The following is an 18,740-nucleotide window of genomic DNA, read 5'->3' as shown; positions in this document are numbered from 1 at the left end:
AGAGATCTGCTCTGGTTCTGATTCCTGGACAGGTAGGTTATCAGCTGGCAAGTGATCATAGAAAGACTTATTTTGTTCACTTACAAATTTGTTTAGCTTTAATAAGTCTTTGAATTTTTCACAAGAAAGTGGCAAAGGGGCTATGTATGCTTGTTTTGACTTATCAGGCACTTCAAAGACATATTTAGATTAGATCAATCTTCTCCCTCCTATTGAACCAGAACATGATCTAGACCTATGGGATGTAACACGCATAGAACTAAATATACCACTCCAGTTTTCCCTATACATAACAAAGTTAGAATTAGCCTTTCATATATCAACTTTCTGAGTGAACGTGTCTTAAATGGACAAAAAACTAAAATGCTTGGCTTTAAGAACTCTGTAAACTTCAGAAAATTTTTTTGTGTCACATTTATGTTTAAGGTGGTACCAGGGTAAAGGCCACTTTTTAACAAAAAATTGAAAACTATTAATAGACTTTAGCTTTTTTCTATTAATAATCTCAAAAAAAAATTGAAACAGTACCAAAAAAAATTTTTTTGTGATGACATCATTAATTATGCGCATAATTATTTTACCCCCAAAACTGCCTATTCTTTCATCTAATATAACAAACTCAAAAAGTGTCAAAACTGTTTGAAATTTTGAACATGAATTCTTTAATATATTTATAATATTGTCGATGAAATAGAATTTTTTAAAACATTTTTAATTTTACCAGGTTGACATTTGAACTATAAAATATAAAAATAAAGGGAAGTTTGGGACCCAAAGCATGATAAAAATGAGTTTTAAAAAAAAGATTTTGCAGGTTTAAAGATGAACATATTAGGAATGTTGTCTTTGCTTCATAGAAACTGTTATGCTGTCAAATCTTTCTATCTTATGAACTAGATAATAAAAGAAACGCAAAACTGTCCAGTTTTTATTTTGTCCTGCACAGGAATTGCAAAACAATTTGATATGCTTTACATTTTCAGGCAAATGACAATTAAAAAAATCATAATTTATAGAACATACATTATTAGAGTCTTTGTTGCCTACGCACAGTGGGGGATAACAGCTTTAAAACTGGTTAAAATTTTTTTTTTGTAGTTTTCGAATTTTAAGTTTAATAATCTTTTTAAGGGCACTTGTTAGACTTAAGAAAAATTAGTTCATAAACTTTTAAATAATTATTTACTAATATCAGACATTTTTAATGCATTTTCGAGTAATGTCGAGTGAAGTTTTTAAAAAAACCGGAAAGTAATAGTAAAAATAAGAAGATCAAAAACTTGCATAAATAAATAATACAAATAAAACGATTCAATCAATTAAATTACAGCAATTCAAACAAGGGTGTTCGACTCGCGGATTTTAGTATTATTCCGTCAACGGGAACTATGGGATGCCTAGTACAGCCAGATTTGTAACCAATAATAATTTTACAAAGACATAACTTCAAGTTTAATCTACTTAAAAAGCAAATGCTTTGTTTCACCAGCGCCGATGGAGCTGAAATACAATAAATAATGCAAGCATACTAGTATGTTAATAGCTTTTTATACTATTACATTTGTTATTTATTTGAATAAAAAAAGTGGTATTATATTTAACGTATGTAAACAAAAGTAATAATTATGTTTTTTTCTATCTATTTAAAAAAGAAATACATAATTGACTTATAAGTTTTATTGAATTATGCATTACTATTTCTGATATGGACATTTCAGTTCTTAACTGCCCTCTACAGTATGCTAGTAGGTAACAACTGTATGATACTAACAAATAATTTCAATTAAGTTTCTTTCAACTAAGTATAATATCTACTTATGAAGAACACGAGCCATTTTTTTAGGGCACTTTTTGTTACGTGGAGCTATGTTGTCATTGTAAAAATTGACATAATAATAAATCCGCATATCAACCAAAGTGTGGATCAGTTTTTTTCCAAATGCAATGCATGTTCAGGATGAAGATTATAAATGAAATTAACTTTACAGTCTTTCTTGATTGCTTCAATAATAGTTCCTGCTAGATACTTGTATGCAAATATTTTCTTAATGTGCATAAGAAAAATAGCTTCCATAGTTTGTACAGTTTTATACAAGAAAGAATTTGGTTGTAAATAATTGATTCTTCCATTACAATTCTTGATACTGATAAACTCTTTATAAGGATTACCAGAGATTTCAGAAGATGGCTGAGACAAAATGTTTCTGCATAATTGACATAAAGACACTTTTTGGATTAGCCAACTAGCAAGTTAACACAGAATCGGTTCTATTGTTTCAGAATAAATTTGTAAAACTGAACCCTGAATTTGTAGCGGAGGATTTACATTACATTTGTGTGCTAATTTTGTTTCATCTAGTTAATGAAAAAAGTAATATAGTGAACTATTCACTATATTACTTTTTTCATTAACTAGATTAACACATGCTTCTAAAGTTATTGCAACTGTGAAATCTGATTCTGAAACACAATTTGTGTTTGACTTTGTTTGCTCAGTAGATCAAAGAACCAAATCATTTTGGTATGCAGATTTAAACTATTTTGATGTTGGTCTGTCATTCCAACCGCCTTTACTTCGTATTATTCAGAAAAAATTTTCAATGCAGTCTTGATTAAAACGGGATGTGCAAATAAATTGAAAACTTTCTGCAAGAAGCTCTCTGGATAATATAATGTTGTTTATTGTTGTTATTAGTCCCCAAATGGCTGGAAAAACCAGTATGGCTCCTAGCTTTTTCAAAATGCCATGTTGAAATCCAATTTTTTTTTATTTCTTCCAAGTTTTTTATAGTCTCCCCTTCAGTTAATGCACATCTAGCTGGTTTGTCTGCAAATAACTTTCTAGAACTCATCATATCAAAAAGAGTGTCAATTTTTTTAAAGTACTCACATGTTGCCAAAGCATCTGATGGTAAAAGCTTTGCAATAATATACAAGGGCATAGATGCTTAATCTTAATGGCTGAAAACTTGTGTTGCCAATTTTACTCGCATAGATAATAATGGTCCAGGTTCCATATGGGTTTCTGTCAACTTTGGTGCAAGTCGAACTGGGTTTTGCTTTTCTATATTACACAAAGAGTGTAAGTATTTCCATGATACAGTTTTTCCATTAGTAGTTATATAACGCCGAATCAAATTATTTCGTAGATTTTTTATCAAGTGTGGAGGGTCAAAGATTATGTATACCTTTGCTTGAGCAGTAGGATGGGATAAGTATGGAGTTATTTTACTGAATCCTAGTAACTTTAAAGCTGAAATATTGGTTGTATGCTGGTCACACACTACAGCTCGTACAATTAGTCCAGTTGAGTGCAGTTTATCGATGGCTTCCAATATTATTTTTGATAGTTTTTTTGAATGAACACAACTGTTGCTATAAAAATATGCAACAGGCTGCTTCCACTTTATGGCAATACCTTGAACCATTAAAACTAAAGCTTCATTTAATGGTTTTCCATCTCATTCAATGCCTAAAATATGATCATCATCAAAATATGATCAATACATCGGTGTTCCACATTCTGGCACCTTCTAATTTTAGTGGATGAGGACAATTCATATGAAAGTATAATTATCTAAGTTGGTTATATTTCTTTCAGTCAGAATATTGAAATATAGCACAAGGTAACAAGGAAATTATTGATAAAGGAAAATGCATTTTTAAATTTTGAATCAATTTTTATTTAATACAAAACATCATTAATTATAATGTAAACTTTTAATATAATCGCTGTAATCAGTAGGAATAACCCCTTGCGCCAGCAAGTCTAACAAATCTTTCTTTTTCGCTGTACTAAGCGGTATCATGGAGTCGTATTTTCTGGTTACTGGATTATTCCAGGAACGACTTCTTCCGCTCCTCCGATTTTATAACACATTAATTAAAAATAAAATTTGAAATCTTCATCCCAAATGTCATTTTTATAAAAAATCAAATTGGGATCTGTTTTTGAAACCGAAGCCACTTGATTTTCAGCCACTGTATTGGTTCCCCAGTATTATCAATATTCACATTAAAAACGTTATTTTTGTAGAGCTCTTTTACATCATAAAAATCATTATGATGCATGACATTTGTCATGTATGGCCCTGGATTTCACCTGGCTAATTCCATCAACAGTCTCCATTCATTCACGCTATAGATTTTTTTATGCTTTTTTGCACGTTCTATTGTTGAATGAATGGAGTCTGCCTCTAAACAAGAGTGCCCATGCTCCATAAACTTTAAATCGATTTTCTCCAGAGCAAAGCTGTTGACAGCATAAAGCATTGCTGTGGCTACGTATTTGTCTCTATTCTGCCCACCGCATGTATCAGAAAAACATGATACATGCTTAACAGTATCAGGCAAGGATGGCAAATATTTGAGAAGGCAAGTACTCACTTCGCGAGACCCCTTTCCTCCATTTGTTTCATTCCACAAAAAGCAATGCGCATCCGAATTATGCCCCTCAAATATTGTAAAGCTATAAACATTCAATTTGCGTTTACAGAATATTCAAGCATCACCGGCATGTGGGATTGATAATATGCTCTGCATATCAAATGTGATGGCCCGAAAGCTTTTATCTGTTTTGGCTTTCTTCTTATCGGCCTCTTTTGATTGCAGAGCCTCTAATTCCCTCCTTTTATGATGGGCATGCTCCTCTTCGTGGGATGATTTGTCAAGCAAATCTTTATAAATATTGCACTTAGTGCATTGGTCCTTTTTGGGGCAGTAAAATGCCAATGGAGGATTACAATTATTGAACACTTGCCTATACTTATCATACCTTGCTCCCTGTACACTGTTTTTAGGACAGAATTCTTCTTTATAGAGCCTGAACATGACGGAAATATTTAGGCTGGAATCCAAATAATGTTTTTTAGTGTCCCGTTGACAGTAGTGTGACTCAATTCTTGGGAAGCTATCGATATGCTCTTTGATTCCCAAAATAATGCTCTCAGGTGTACCGTTTGGTGTTGGATTCCTTTTTCTCCCATCTTTCCCTACATACATTCCATTCATTTTGTATTTCAAAGCATTAAGTAGAGTTTTGGTACTAAATTTGAAGGCGTCACATAAAATTTTAGACACACACGTGTATTCATGTCCTTTACTTGCAAAAAGTAAGACCTCGCAATAAAATGTATTTTTTCTGCCCCTTCTCTTCTTTGCCTCCGTCTTGAAATTGTATTGTTCTCCACAACTAAAGAACAGATATAGGATTTTAGAGCACTTGCATCAGCCAATGCATAGTATTTAGTGGATAAAAGTCTTCTCATATCGTTTGATATACTTGCTACGCATTGAAATTTGCATTTACAGTCTGTGTTTGCGGGTATTTTCTCAGCTATTAAAGTTCCTTTTTTATTCACGTAAGGCTTTCCAGCTACTCTTTTATCTCTTCTGACATTTCTTTTCCACTTGGAAGGATCTGGACGTCTGTTCCTAATGTAAACTGGAAAAACACGCATAGTTATTTATGTTTGCTAATTTTAACAAAGTTGTTTCATTTTTATTTGCATTACTAATAATTAAAGTACCTGAAGTTTTAGATGAACTATAGCTTGACACAGGCAAATATTCTGATGACGTAGATGTAGATAGATTTTGTGATGTACACATGAGTATATCATCGTTTACATTCCCTATAAATAAATAAAAAAGTGATATGCGACTTGAAGATGTGTTGCATTGATTTTTTAAGATAACTATAAAGTAGTGTATAAATTACCTGAGATTGCATGGGCATTGATATCCTCATTCGACAGAGATATACTTGTTGTCGTGGATGTAAGATATTCATCAATAACAGTGGCTAAAAATTAAAAAAAAAGTTAGATTTGCCTTGATAGTGAGTTGTATTGAATATTTAGAAATAATTGTGAATTGTTACTGTATATTATAAATACCTAAGTCTGCATCGACTGGAATTCTATCAGAGACGCTCTCACTTGTAACGTTGAAAGTTAGATTTGCCTTGATAGTGAGTTGTTTGAATACTTGGAAATACTTGTGAAGTAGCATATAAATTACCTGAGGTTGCATGGGCATTTATATCCTCATTCGACATAGATATATTCGTTGTCGCGGATGTAAGATTTTCATCAATAACAGTGGCTAAAAATTAAAAAAAAAGTTAGATTTGCCTTGATAGTGAGTTGTATTGAATATTTAGAAATAATTGTGAATTGTTATTGTATATTATAAATACCTAAGTCTGCATCGACTGGAATTCTATCAGAGACGCTCTCACTTGTAACGTTGAAATCGCCCTCAATTGGTGTTTCTGAGTTGTCAACATTATTCTCAATATTCCATACCAATTTATCAGATATCACATTCACAAATTCTGAAGGAAACATTTCTTTCATCTCATGATCCAAATACTGAATTTCAACATTAAGAAGGAAACCTAAAAAACAAAAGTTTTATAATTTAAAAATGTCATGATGGCACTGCATAATATAAAGTTAGAAACTATTAAGAATATTCTTACTTGTATCCTAACTTGTACCAACACGTTGTTGTACAATGGTGGCATCTTTTGGTTTGTTTAACATTTCAAAAATTAACTTGCTTCTTGTACTTTGATTAGGAAACATTGTTGAGTTTTTGCACTTATACTACTATAACACAAAAAAAGTAAAACTAAATTATACTGCACAAAAATAAACTGTGATAAAGTAAACTATGATAAAATAAACTATGATAAAATAAACTAATACGTAAACCTAAACTACGCAGCCTAAGAATGTTTATTAACAGTTCAAAAAGTTCACAAAAAGTACCATTTATAATGTTTCTTTCAAATTACTCTCAATACAGCACGTTTATCTTAACAATAAATAAACAAAATCAAGCAAAATAACTCCAATACTTTTAAAACACCACGACACGACGTTTGTTTGCTTTCATTAAAATTAACGTTATAAATAATCAGTGTTTCAAGCTATGAAAAAAATAACCGCCATCTTTGTTCTCAAAGAGCACTTAATATAACAGACAAATTCTCGAAAAACCGTCAAAACAGCTACAGTCTATTGACTTCATTTTCAAATAATTAAATCGTAATTATTTTATCATTTCAATTCATTTAAAAGTTCTTTATTATTAATTTCATATAAATAATAGATATATAAATGAACGCGGAAACGCTTATTTGTACGGAATAGAATATCATATGTCAATACCAACGGCATGTTTGCCGCGAAAACGTGACATACAACCATACTGCACCATAATGAAAGCGCGTGTTCATTATGAATTTCTTGTGAACAAAAGGATATCGGATATTTTGCCACAGTGCACGGTAATTAATGCACGTGTTCGTTTGTAATTTCTTGCGCACAAAAGACATATCGGACATATTACATTTATGCACATGAAGAAGTGAAAAAAATCCGGTGCAGAAAAGATACATTGGACATATTACTTTTATGCTCATTATATAACGTTGATATGGACATGTTACCTATTTGTTTTGTTAAATATCTTCCGGTTGCTCGACTGTTGAAGCTTAATATTTGTACCATATGATCCTTATCTGTTACTGAATGAAATGCGCACAATAACTGAAAACCATTAAATGTCGGACGTATTCCCTTTGCGCTCTTGACCATCGATATTAAAGAAATCCTTTTTTAAATGTAAATGTCTGTAAATAAAGCTATCAATGGGCGAAAGTTAATAGCCAGAAAAGTCATCATTATCATCATCATCATCATCATCATCATCATCATCATCATCATCATCATCATCATCATCATCATCATCATCATCATCATCATCATCATCAGTATGGTGATTTCGGGTTCGCTAATGCAACCTTTATGCGGTGGATTATAATGACGTGGTTCTAAGGTTTGAAAGCGGAAATTTTTGGCAAAATGCTTTTTAAAAGAAAGTTTTAGTTTCTAATTCTCAGATCATGTAATAAAAACATTATTTGAAAAGTTATTCATCTTGATACTTAGGCTAAAGTTTTAAAAAAGTTGCTTTACCGAACTTATCAGTACTCCGGCTAAACAGAAGGTGATGTAAAAAGTCCTTATTCTACATGATTTTCAATACGTTTATGGCTACATCACCCTATAATTGAAGAAAATCACCTTTCTTATATTTGGATATTTAATAATTATCACAGTTTTATTTTAAGAAAATTTTTAAGGTACAACTGTATTACCTGAGTGAACGGTGAGTTGAAGAAAGAGTTTAAAAGTGTTATATTCGAGTGCATATTTGAGAAAATTTTTTTGAGGATTTTTTATTTTTTGTATAAGGTGTTTGAATCTTTAGCAACCAATATGCATTAAAACAATATGTTTTTTCATATTTATTTACTTTTTTGTTGTGAAAATAACCATTAAAGCAGGTAATGTGGCGTTACAGAACATGATGGTCGTTGCATTACAGAACAATTTTGTGTTAAATTACAAACGAATAATTCCAAAAAGGTTTTATATGTTTTTAAAAAAACTTTAGGATTAAATTAAACATTTATTTATTTTTGAAATGTATTTTTCATTTGTGATTAATAACCACTGCCTTGACCCTTACAAGTGTCTTTTTAAAAAGTCGTATGGGGTTGCGCAATTTATCCTAAATGCTGAAATAACTAAATAAAGTTTGATAATTAAATACAAAAATGTTAACCTTTCTAAAATATTATCATTTTTGTGTCTAAATCTAAAAAATTATAAATAAGTTTTATTCTTATTCGCATCAAAGATTCCGGCTTTAGGCGCGTACGCTTGCAAATGTGTGAAATTGTGTACACGCTCAAAAAACTAAAAAGTATCCATTAACTCAAAAAAGCTTCAATTTATGATTTCTGCGTTAGTTGTATAGTAAATTTAGTCGATTTCTAAAAAATAAAAAGTGGTTTTACTTTTTGTTTTTCAGAAATCGAGTAAACGCTTTGAAAAATTCCCTTCGGATAACAACTTATGACTATTAGTTGTATTCGACTTTTCTGCATTTTCCGGCATAATATAAGTTACTAAGTAATAGAAAATAATATAATAGAAAAGGTATTTAAAACTTTTCTTTAAAGAACTTACAATCTTTGCGTACCAAAAAAATGAAGCATACGTTTCATTTAATTTCGAGTTATTTCAAAACTTGATTCCTTATAAATTTTAGAAACTTGAATTTTTACGGGATATTTATTATTCACTATAGCCTTTTAAAACACGATATCAACTTTTTTTTGGTTTTTAATGATCAATTTCCTACGCTTTATAAGTTGAAAAATAAAGTTGATGAGCTTAAAACTGTTTAATTTTAGTTGCTTTGGTTGTGCTTCAAAATGACGAAGTATTAAAATAAAAAATAATGAGGAGATCTGTATAAATGATCGTGTATTCTTTTAGTAATAACATTACAAATAGGACATTTGTATTTTTTAATTGTTCTGGAATATTGACTTGAAACTTTAGCTCTTTCTTTTCTCAAATCGAATTTTTCTCTTAACTTTTTGGCCTCTTCCTTTGAAAGTCCATGCTAAGATAAACGTGCATGTCTTGGTAAATCAATTATGCTATCATTACATCCTGGAAGTGGACACTTTACTGGCAACCTATGTGAACTTTGTGAACTTGAGCTGTTATATTCATTTGAGGTGTTTTTCTTGATTTTTTTTTTTTAGTTTTCCACTCTTTGAATATCTAAAAAGAAAATAGCATTAAGAATATTCAAATCTAAGAAAGATTGATAAAATTCCAATTAAAAAATAATTTTATAAAACTAATAACTATGAGATATTAAATATTAGCTCAGAATTAATTTTGTCATTGTTATTGTTATCATTATTATTAATGTTGTTACTATTGTTAGCATTATCATTATTCATATTATTTTTATCATTATATATTTCTATAACTTTTAATACATTAAAAATACTTTAACCTTTTCAGCCTCAGAAAGTTTGCCAACTCTCATAAAACCTGTCAATATATTTCCTATTTTGGTCTCCTCATTTTCATCCATCACATTTCGACTATAAAACAATTGTCTAACAGGTAAAACAAAGATAAAACATTAGCAACAAAAAAACAAGAGAAAAGCAAGTTACTAAAGTATTAGACAGCCAACTTAAAATCTGATGATGTCATTGATTTAATGTAAAAAAATACAATATACAATGGAGTTACCAAATTCTAGAAATAAAAACATACTTTTATTCTTGATATTTGCTCAACCTTAGCAAAAAGGTAAATTATTGCTTCCAGGACAAGAACTTTAAAAAAATAATCGCTATCCTAAAAAAAAATGTTGCCTTATGTATGGCTCATGGAAAATATATTTATTGTTTTGAGATATGTTTACTAATAAAAAAAACTATGAAAATACAGAAGTATAAAACCTAAATAAAAGTGCTTTGAGTAAGAAAAATTTAAAACTAAACTCAGTAGAAATTTATTTTTTGAACTTTATACTTAGTATATTTATTTGAATGTATGTGGCATAAAAAAAACTTGTTTACACAACAATATAAAGTTATTCTTTTAGCTGCTTACCTTAACAGAGTTGAAAGATTTAGCAAGTGAAATATACAAATCATGTTGTTGATCGCCACTCATTAAATCAATTATTTCTTGATCACATAAACTTTCTATGGATGGGTGGATAAAAAATATTATTTATAATATTTAAAAAAAATAGTTATTGGTTAGAAACTAAAGTGCATATTACAACTTTAGAAAAGAAAACACTTTAGATTCAATTAAACTAATATACAGTATTTGAATATGCTGAAGTAGAGTAGCATATATGTAAAATATACTTTACATGCTTCTACTTCAAGGAAAAAACCTATATATTTACTTTATTGCAAGCATACTTTTTTTTTTGTCCTCCAGCTTGGAAATAATCATGTCTGTAACTATAGACCTAAAATGACATTTATAATATACATAAAGAATGCATTAACTAAGATACTAAGTTCATTAACTAAAACATATTGGTTAGAAAACTAAAATCACACATAACTGATACATTTTTGATTAATATAAATAAATAAAAAGTTATGAAAATTTAAATTTAAACTTACAGTACCAGAAAATATTGACTTGAGAAGTTGGGATGCAGCAATTTCGTTTATTTTTTCTGTTGTCATTTTTTGAAAAGCTTATACAAAAAAATGCCCCTGTTATATTAAAGCGCATCAATACAGGGTTAATAAATTTTATTTATATACACTAATGTTACACATATAAATGTTAGAAAGTTATTATTCTATTTTAGATCTATTTATAAATGTTTATACATCATGTATGTAGAAACTTTTATAAATAGATCTAAATGTATTAATCTATCATTTTGTGAAACATGATTTGAAAACATAATAATCTTAAAAAATTCATCTTATTAGTATGTAGATATCAAACTTAACAAAAGCATATACCTCTTCCAACAATAATATCCTTTTCAACAGTGGAAGATTGAGAACAACCTTTACAAATAATTTAAATTTAAAAATTAGTATGAGTAGAATTGCAAAACAATAACATAAAAAGGCTAAAAGGCGTTAAAAAGAAATATGTTGATACAACAATATAAATAACTTAAAATTGGATTAGTAAACTAGTAATTCATTTTTATGTTACTTTACATAGTGCTTTATTGCAAACTTTTTTTCAAGCCTATTAAATTAGTAAGGTTTAGATGACTTTTAAAAAAATAAAAATAAATATGTACCTGCACATAACTTGCAAATAACATATCCATTCCCAATCACACTTCCATGACAATTGATGTCAATTGTTTTCTTACAGAGTGGACATATTGTTCCACAGGAGGAAGCGTCACCACAACAATTATAACATTAACATAGCTTGATTCTTTTAAACCATAAACACAGTTAAACAAATATTCAAAGATCAACGAGTATCAGATATGTAAAAAATTAAATCATAGATATTTTTTTTTTGCTTTTTATAATATTCTTAAAGACTACCACGAAAAGAAAATGTATAACTTCCTTCTTATAAACTCATAAAAAATCATCTACAAAATGACAGTGGTACTATGAAATGTTAAATTAGACTTTTTCTACAGCCTTTTTCAAGTCTCATTTATAAAACAATATTGTTTTCAATATGGTTAGAATGCACCATTTGAATTGGGGAAGCTTAGCTTAATTTGTTGTTATACAACAACTGAGCGCATGAAAGGGTTAAGTGAAAGTTTAATGGCGGACAACAAGCGAAATAGTTTCACGGGTGCCGCTAAATGTTGCAATAACGAATATTCCCATGTTGGTGTAACAAAAGCGAACATCGAAGTTGCAAAAACGACCCTCATAGTTGCAAAAACGAATCTAGTTGCAATACCGAAATTAAAAACCTCAATAACGAACATTTTTGTTGCAATACCGTAGATCACCATGCTCATCATCATCATCATCATCATCATCATCATCATCATCATCATCATCATCATCATCATCATCATCATCATCATCATCATCATCATCATCATCACCATGTAGATCTCCGTTCGGTTTTGCAACCTTTTTTTAAGCTTGTGTTATTTCCGTTTTTTGATGCCGGACTGAAATGTCTAGTCTGAATTGGGCTCTTTTATATATAAATGACCCATATTTCATCCGAAATAAATGTTATCAAAACTTAGAAGTCCATATTTTCTCTTTATTAACTATTTTTGTGTACTCAAAGCAACATTACCGAATCAATCATCACCAGTTAAAGTTTTAAGGCATCTTAAAACTTTAACTGGTGATGATTCTTATCTTGAAAATCACTTTCGGATATGTAATATTCCTATCTTTGTGTCTCATCACCTGTTATTGTATCATTATCCCCTCTGTCGAATTTGGTCAGCATCACCATCATTAGATAGTTTTTTAAAAAGCTCGTTAAAGAAAATCGCGCAGATAAGTTTTCTTCAGATTTGTGAATTGAGAACTTTTCTCGTATAAAAAATTGACTTTTTTTTTCGCTACTGCAAAGAAAATTTTTTTAGCGTGATGATCTCAGTTTTATATGAAATCCAAGAAAATATTTTACTTCAAATCAAAAAATGATTTTTAAAAGTTTTTATGACCATGTTTGTTGACTCGGTGGCGTTACCGATTTTAGAGCCGTTGCAATACCGAGAAAAGAATAAAATGACTCTGTTAATTCAAATATACTTTTTATTGATTTGAAGCTAAAATTAAATCGAGCTCCAGAAACGGATTAGATTTTCAACTTAACTGATTTGTAGGATAAAATGCCATGAGAGCTCCGATATTAAACTAATTTCCGTAACTGTTTAGGTTTAAATCAGGCATGTCAAAGCCATTTCGGTGAAGGGGGTAGTTAAAAATAATACTAGTATAAGGGGCCTCACACTGAATACTAATTAATTTTTATAATTTTTACAAAAGATTGTAATACAATCGCTTGTTAGTTTTATTAGGCTTATTTTTTAACTATAAAAGCTAGGTAAGGAGCCGCCAGTTTGACATGCTTGGTTTAAATTAAGGACAAATTTTCTTAACGCACTAACATTAAAGGCGTACATTTACATCGAATATTTAAAGTGTCAGGGAGTTGTTGCAATGTTCATTCTGTTCATTTACAAAGACGAATTTTCTGTATCTCATAATCTCTTAGGATAGCGTTTTTACCACAAGGGTCCGCGGAACCAATTAATATTGCAATGCGGATCTGTCCGCAGGCCGTATTGTGGCAATCCCTTTCTTAGGAAAAGACTTTATGCTAAATGTTTGCTTTTTTTACGATAAAAAAAATTATTTTGAAGTTTTTGGTTTTCGATTTCTGAGTATATATTTCAATTATTCATGAAAGCTTTAATAGACTTTCAAATTTTTAAAATAAGGTTTACGAGGGTGATTGATTGCTTAGCTAAATCATCGAGCACATTGTTTTGGAGACGGGTGCAGTTTATATATGACCTGATTTATGGAACCACAATGGAATTTGAAATCTAACCTATGCATCTAGAAATATATCAAAAAATACATTTTATTAAAACCATAATTTTTTATATCTACAATATGTTACAAGTTGACATCTTTATAGTTTATATTTGTCACAGATTGGATGTCCCTCTTTCTATTTCTTTATTCTGCTTCTTGTTTTTTCATACCGAACTTTCGCAACTAATTGCGGTATTGTAAAATCACTTAGCATTTCTTTAGCCTTTTCGTCTTTGTTAATTCTAAGAACAATATTTTCTTCTGTTATCAGTTTTTTACCACCAATTTCATTGGAAAATAATCTCTTGATTATTTTTGTATGTTCAATTGGAAAGACAACTTTTCTCTTAGCTACAGGCTCATTTTTGTCTTCTTTCTGAGCATGCTCTCTTGATGTCATTTTTTGTAAATGATGCAATTTATCGTAAACTTGCTTTGCATTACGTCTCTTTAAAATTTCGTTTCGAGATATTACTTCTCGAATACGCGATTGACTCCACGACGTAATACCTTCTGTTTGAAATAAATTTTTCAATTCCTCTACTTCAGATAGTGTCCAAGACTTTTTTTTACAAGAATTGATGGGATCATCACTTGTTTCGTGATATTCATTATCCCCATCATCGAGACTGTCATTATCGATAAAAAGATCATCATCGGACATTCCTTTCCTTTTATCAGCTTTATTTAAGTGTAAATTTTTTTCGGTGGAACTTTCATTGAGGAAATCAATTTCATTGTTTTGTGTTTTATTGCCAAATATTGCTGCTGAAACCAATTCTGAAGTGGCTGAGACTCCTTTTTTTGTTTGGTTTAAATAGTACCATTTCTCACCGGTACTTTGTTTGTGCTTCATTAATGTTGCAAGTTCTTCTTTAATGTCAGGATAGTTATCATAAAAAAAAGTTAACAAGCTCTTCCGAATTAAAGTGGCACTAACATTACCAATGATAACGTCGTCTGGTAAACATTTAGTGAAGTAAGAATTTAACTGGGTTGAGACTGCACCGGGTTCTAAACTGCAGCCTGACCATGAGATAAACATATTCTCCGATTTTCGTCCAGGGACACCATTTCTTATAATTTGATAAAATGAATCACACAAAAATTTTAATTCTGAATTAATTATGATTTGGCAAGGCCCATACTTTTTGTATGTCTTGTGTTTTCTTACTAATACTACATACATACCAGTTGGAGTAAAGGATCCTTTAACATACTCTTCCAATGTCATATTAGCAATAGCTCCTGATCTGGAAATATTGTCACATATTAATTTTAAAAAAATGCAATCTCTAGCATTTGTATACAAAGTGCGTGTTAATAAAAACTCACTAGGTTTAGAGGAATATTCGCAATATATTTCTCTGATTTTTTTGGCAACACTACTATTAAACTTGCTATCTAATATAGCCTTGAAATATTCTTTAGGGATCATTTTTTCACTGTTTTGAACTAAAACTTCAAACTGTCTCTCGTCTTCCTCAACTCTTAGTGACTGTCGCCATTTCGAAATTTCGTTCCGACACACATGCATTACGTCTGCCTCTAAGTGAGGTACGGGAACAACATTGGCTACATTAGGGGTTAGTTTAGAACGAATTAAAAAATCCATAAAATGACTGAGCGATAACAGATACGATCTCTTTGTTCCGGGTTCATACATCATATTTTGAGCATGAGAAAACCAAAGTGTTTGCAAACGCTGCAGGTCAAAAAACTTGGTATAGCATGGATCCCCATTCGGAGACAAGACCTCCATCATTCTCCTTACTTGAGCCACCTCATTTCCTGCAGATTTGGAGTCCTTATTTCCACCTGAACGGCTTTTTAAATAAAGACAAAATATATCAAGACAATCTTTAAAACTAGGGTCAGGGTTATCTTTGCAAGAAAGAACCTTTTCCACCTGTTCTTCAAAACAATTAGATGTAGATGGTTTCATGTTAAGATCATCGTTCTGAATGCATACAGTTCCAATGCTTCTACCTTCATATTCCGCAAATCTATGTTTTTCCACACGCTTAAATGGTATTGTTATTTTTATCTCATCTCCAAATACTTCTTTAAGTTGAAGCATTTCTCTATATTTTTCAGGATTATTTTTCAAATGATGTGGAGACTTGTAAAGGTGGTCATGAATTCTTTTGACCACAGCTTTGCACATGGGACAAATATACTTAACAGTTTTTGTTGTTGCTGATTTTATTGAATCAACACGAGTTTTTCTCAAGTCAAAAACACCTTTTGCTTGACGAGCATCCTCTTTTTTCATTTTATGTTTTGAAGACCGCAGATGTCTTGGGAGATCTATGACAAGTTTATTGCAAATAGGACATTTAACTTTATTGCGACATCCTTTTTCTGGATTTTTCTGAACTCGACTCTTTAAAGATTTCCACTCCTTGAACATCTGTAAAACAAACAACAATGATAATGGAAACACTAATAATATTCTTTTTCAGTCTCAAGAGCATAAAAAATGAATTTAAATGCAACTTATACAACAACTAAGAATGAAATGTAAATACACACTTTCTCTGCTTCAGAGACCATTCCACATTTCATAAAACCAGTTATCATGCTGCCAAATTTATTTTCTTCATTAGCTTGTAAAGCAACTTCACTTTCAACACTAGTGCAGTATATGTAAAATAGATTAGACTAAATAACTTTTAATTAAATTATTTTTTACAACTTATGTATGTCAAAAGTAATTACTTACTTTCAAAACTATGCTTAATACAATATATGTAAACATAAATATAAAACTATAGTTAATATAACATTTTTTATTACCTTGTAGTCATGCCATTTAATAATTGGTTTTGTGTAGACTGAAACAGGAAATTATATATATATACATACATATATATATATATATATATATATATATATATATATATATATATATATATATATATATATATATTAGCTATGTTAATCCTTTTGTACTTCGAAATAGATTATATAGTTAAATTTCGATAAATGTTTATATTAACTGCCATGTCAAAATAGGTTACTATAAATAGGTAAATCGATTTTCGGTTTTTATGTGGTGTTTTTTTTTTTTGTTTTTTTTTGGTTTTTTTTTTTTTTTTTTTTTTTTTTTTGTTATGGTATTATAATTCCTTTTTTTTTTCTTTAAGATTTACGATTGACGCATTTATGATTTATAAAAAAAAACTTGATTACCTTTTATTGTAAATTTTTTTCAGTTAAAATGATATAAATATATGCAATTAGTTCAATTTTTAAAAATCTTCTCTATTTTACTCCTAATTATTTGTTGTGCGTAACTTTGGGGATCTTGGGGTTATAATTGTAGTTTTGCGCATTTGTCAAATATCGAGTTACTTAAATTTTATAAGGTGTTAAACTAATTAATTGTCTTAGTTTGCCTTTTCAACACTTTTGAGGAAAGAAAAAATTGTTATATATATTAAAAAGAAAAAGTTGTTATACATGTAAATCATTGTTTTACATTTTATTATTCTGGTAGAAGGTCTTCATCAAAAACTTTATAACTCTTAATAAAGATAAATCTATTCTCCTTACCACCATTAAGGGAAAAACGGGGAAGGGGAGGTCCTTTATTAGTGTCAAATTATTAAAGAGAATTAAATTTCGAGTAACAAAAGGAATTTTTAATAAATGGTAGCAAATAACCGTTTACTAAAAATTATTGAAACAAAGAGGCCATATATAAAAATGATCAGATTAGTGCCATAAATAGCAATAGTTAAATGGTCAGATATTTTGAATAAATTTAATTAGTTGTGTGCATTTAACGTTTTAAAGACAATTTCCTTTGTTAAAGAAATATGTATCAAGGGGATGCCTAAGAATTATTAATTCATGTAAAATTTACGTTCGCTTTATATTAATCTTATTAAAGTTTACTTTTGTCGTCAATTTAAAGCATGAAGAAGTAATATTATTTTGTGTCAGTAACTAAAAACGTATTGTTTTGAACTTAATAATGTCGAGGAAAATGGTTCTGCCTTACACTGATATGACCTATTTCAGTTGTAAATTACTCAAATGTTAAATAATTGGTAAATTATTTTACCTCCGCATATTTTTTAATTTGAAGGTGTTTTTCTAAAAGGGTAATAGTTATGGTTTTGCAACTTTTAATTGTGGAAAACAGCCACTATAAATTAACAGACCGACCATAACCCGTATTACGGGTTGCTTTTTTGCTAGTTTATATGGATAGTTAATCTATGTTTTGAACAACTATTTACTTCTATGAACAGTACACATTCTGACTTACCTGGAAAGTTCAAAGTAGATGAAAAAACAGCACGAATCACGTGCAACATTCAAGAAGGCAAACAAATAGGAACCAGTGCTGCCACCCAAACAAACCATTATTTCCCTTTTAGCCTAAAGTGTACCAACTTAAAAAAAAAATAGTTGCCACTATTTGACCATAGTTATGTAGGATATAAATTACTATATATATAAAAATGAAGTTTTGTTTCTACTCACCCCACTGTTTCTATTCACCCCATATTACGGTACGTAAGATGTCTAAATAGCTGAACATTTTTGTTTTCAATACCAGGTGATTTTTTCGGACAAGAAAAAGTTTAATCTTGATGGGCCTGATGGTTTTAGTGGCTACTGGCGTGATTTGAGGAGAGAACCTAAATATTTTTCGACAAGGAATTTCGGTGGTGGATCATTTACATCTTGCAAAATGAAAAGTTCTGAATACATTGATGTGCTATAATTATGTTTGATTCCATTTAAAAACAAAAATCGACACAAAAAGTTTGTTTTTCAACATGAACAACGC

The 18,740-nt window shown here is 30.0% G+C and overlaps 3 protein-coding genes and 2 pseudogenes across 10 annotated transcripts in view; 1 reads left to right on the top strand and 4 right to left on the bottom strand.

Annotated features, from left to right (window-relative positions):
- The window catches only part of LOC149880014 (uncharacterized), a 182,187-nt gene that overhangs the window by 107,690 nt on the left and 55,757 nt on the right, over window positions 1-18,740 (top strand). The window lies entirely within an intron of this gene.
- Window positions 4,190-5,369, bottom strand: LOC149880022 (uncharacterized; annotated as a pseudogene).
- LOC149880021 (uncharacterized) lies at window positions 5,697-6,610 on the bottom strand (annotated as a pseudogene).
- LOC149880020 (uncharacterized) lies at window positions 9,323-12,468 on the bottom strand. 8 transcript variants are annotated; one of them, XR_016446383.1, is made up of 7 exons: window positions 11,686-12,468; window positions 11,044-11,115; window positions 10,829-10,878; window positions 10,506-10,600; window positions 10,164-10,247; window positions 9,895-10,000; window positions 9,323-9,653 (listed from the first exon to the last, which is right to left on the bottom strand). XR_016446383.1 is itself a non-coding variant. In XM_090070814.1 (7 exons), the coding sequence occupies exons 3-7, from the start codon at window positions 11,102-11,104 to the stop codon at window positions 9,555-9,557; spliced, it is 393 nt and encodes a 130-aa protein (XP_089926940.1). In that variant the 5' UTR covers window positions 11,105-11,115; window positions 11,393-11,440; window positions 11,686-12,468; the 3' UTR covers window positions 9,323-9,554. The 8 variants fall into 8 exon arrangements, 6 of the variants coding, with proteins under 6 accessions (XP_089926940.1, XP_089926943.1, XP_089926942.1 ...); XR_016446382.1 differs by having other exon boundaries at window positions 9,895-9,985; XM_090070814.1 differs by lacking the exon at window positions 9,895-10,000 and adding an exon at window positions 11,393-11,440 and having other exon boundaries at window positions 10,830-10,878; window positions 11,039-11,115.
- On the bottom strand, window positions 13,978-16,567 carry LOC149880019 (uncharacterized). Its single transcript, XM_090070880.1, has 2 exons — window positions 16,469-16,567; window positions 13,978-16,346 (listed from the first exon to the last, which is right to left on the bottom strand). Exons 1-2 carry the CDS (start codon window positions 16,514-16,516, stop codon window positions 14,070-14,072), a joined length of 2,325 nt encoding a protein of 774 aa, XP_089927006.1. The 5' UTR covers window positions 16,517-16,567; the 3' UTR covers window positions 13,978-14,069.

Source organism: Hydra viridissima, unplaced genomic scaffold (assembly GCF_058129835.1).
Source record: "Hydra viridissima isolate aposymbiotic clone 2 unplaced genomic scaffold, HvirCarnegie_v1 scaffold_13, whole genome shotgun sequence".
Classification (NCBI taxonomy): Eukaryota; Metazoa; Cnidaria; class Hydrozoa; order Anthoathecata; family Hydridae; genus Hydra; species Hydra viridissima.
Note: the sequence above shows the minus strand (reverse complement) of the source record. Positions and strands in the feature narration are given on the sequence as shown.

Excerpts from the sequence above, each read along its gene's own strand:
- LOC149880020 (XM_090070813.1), bottom strand. Across the intron at positions 10,248-10,505 it reads AATCTTTCAACTCTGTTAAG|GATAGCGATTATTTTTTTAA; the intron begins GTAAGCAGCTAA and ends ATTTTTTTTTAG. Across the intron at positions 9,654-10,163 it reads AGCAAATATCAAGAATAAAA|ATATTCAAAGAGTGGAAAAC; the intron begins GTATGTTTTTAT and ends TTTTCTTTTTAG.
- LOC149880019 (XM_090070880.1), bottom strand. The coding sequence starts at position 16,516 with ATGATAACTGGTTTTATGAAATGTGGAATGGTCTCTGAAGCAGAGAAA. Across the intron at positions 16,347-16,468 it reads TGGTCTCTGAAGCAGAGAAA|ATGTTCAAGGAGTGGAAATC; the intron begins GTGTGTATTTAC and ends TTTGTTTTACAG.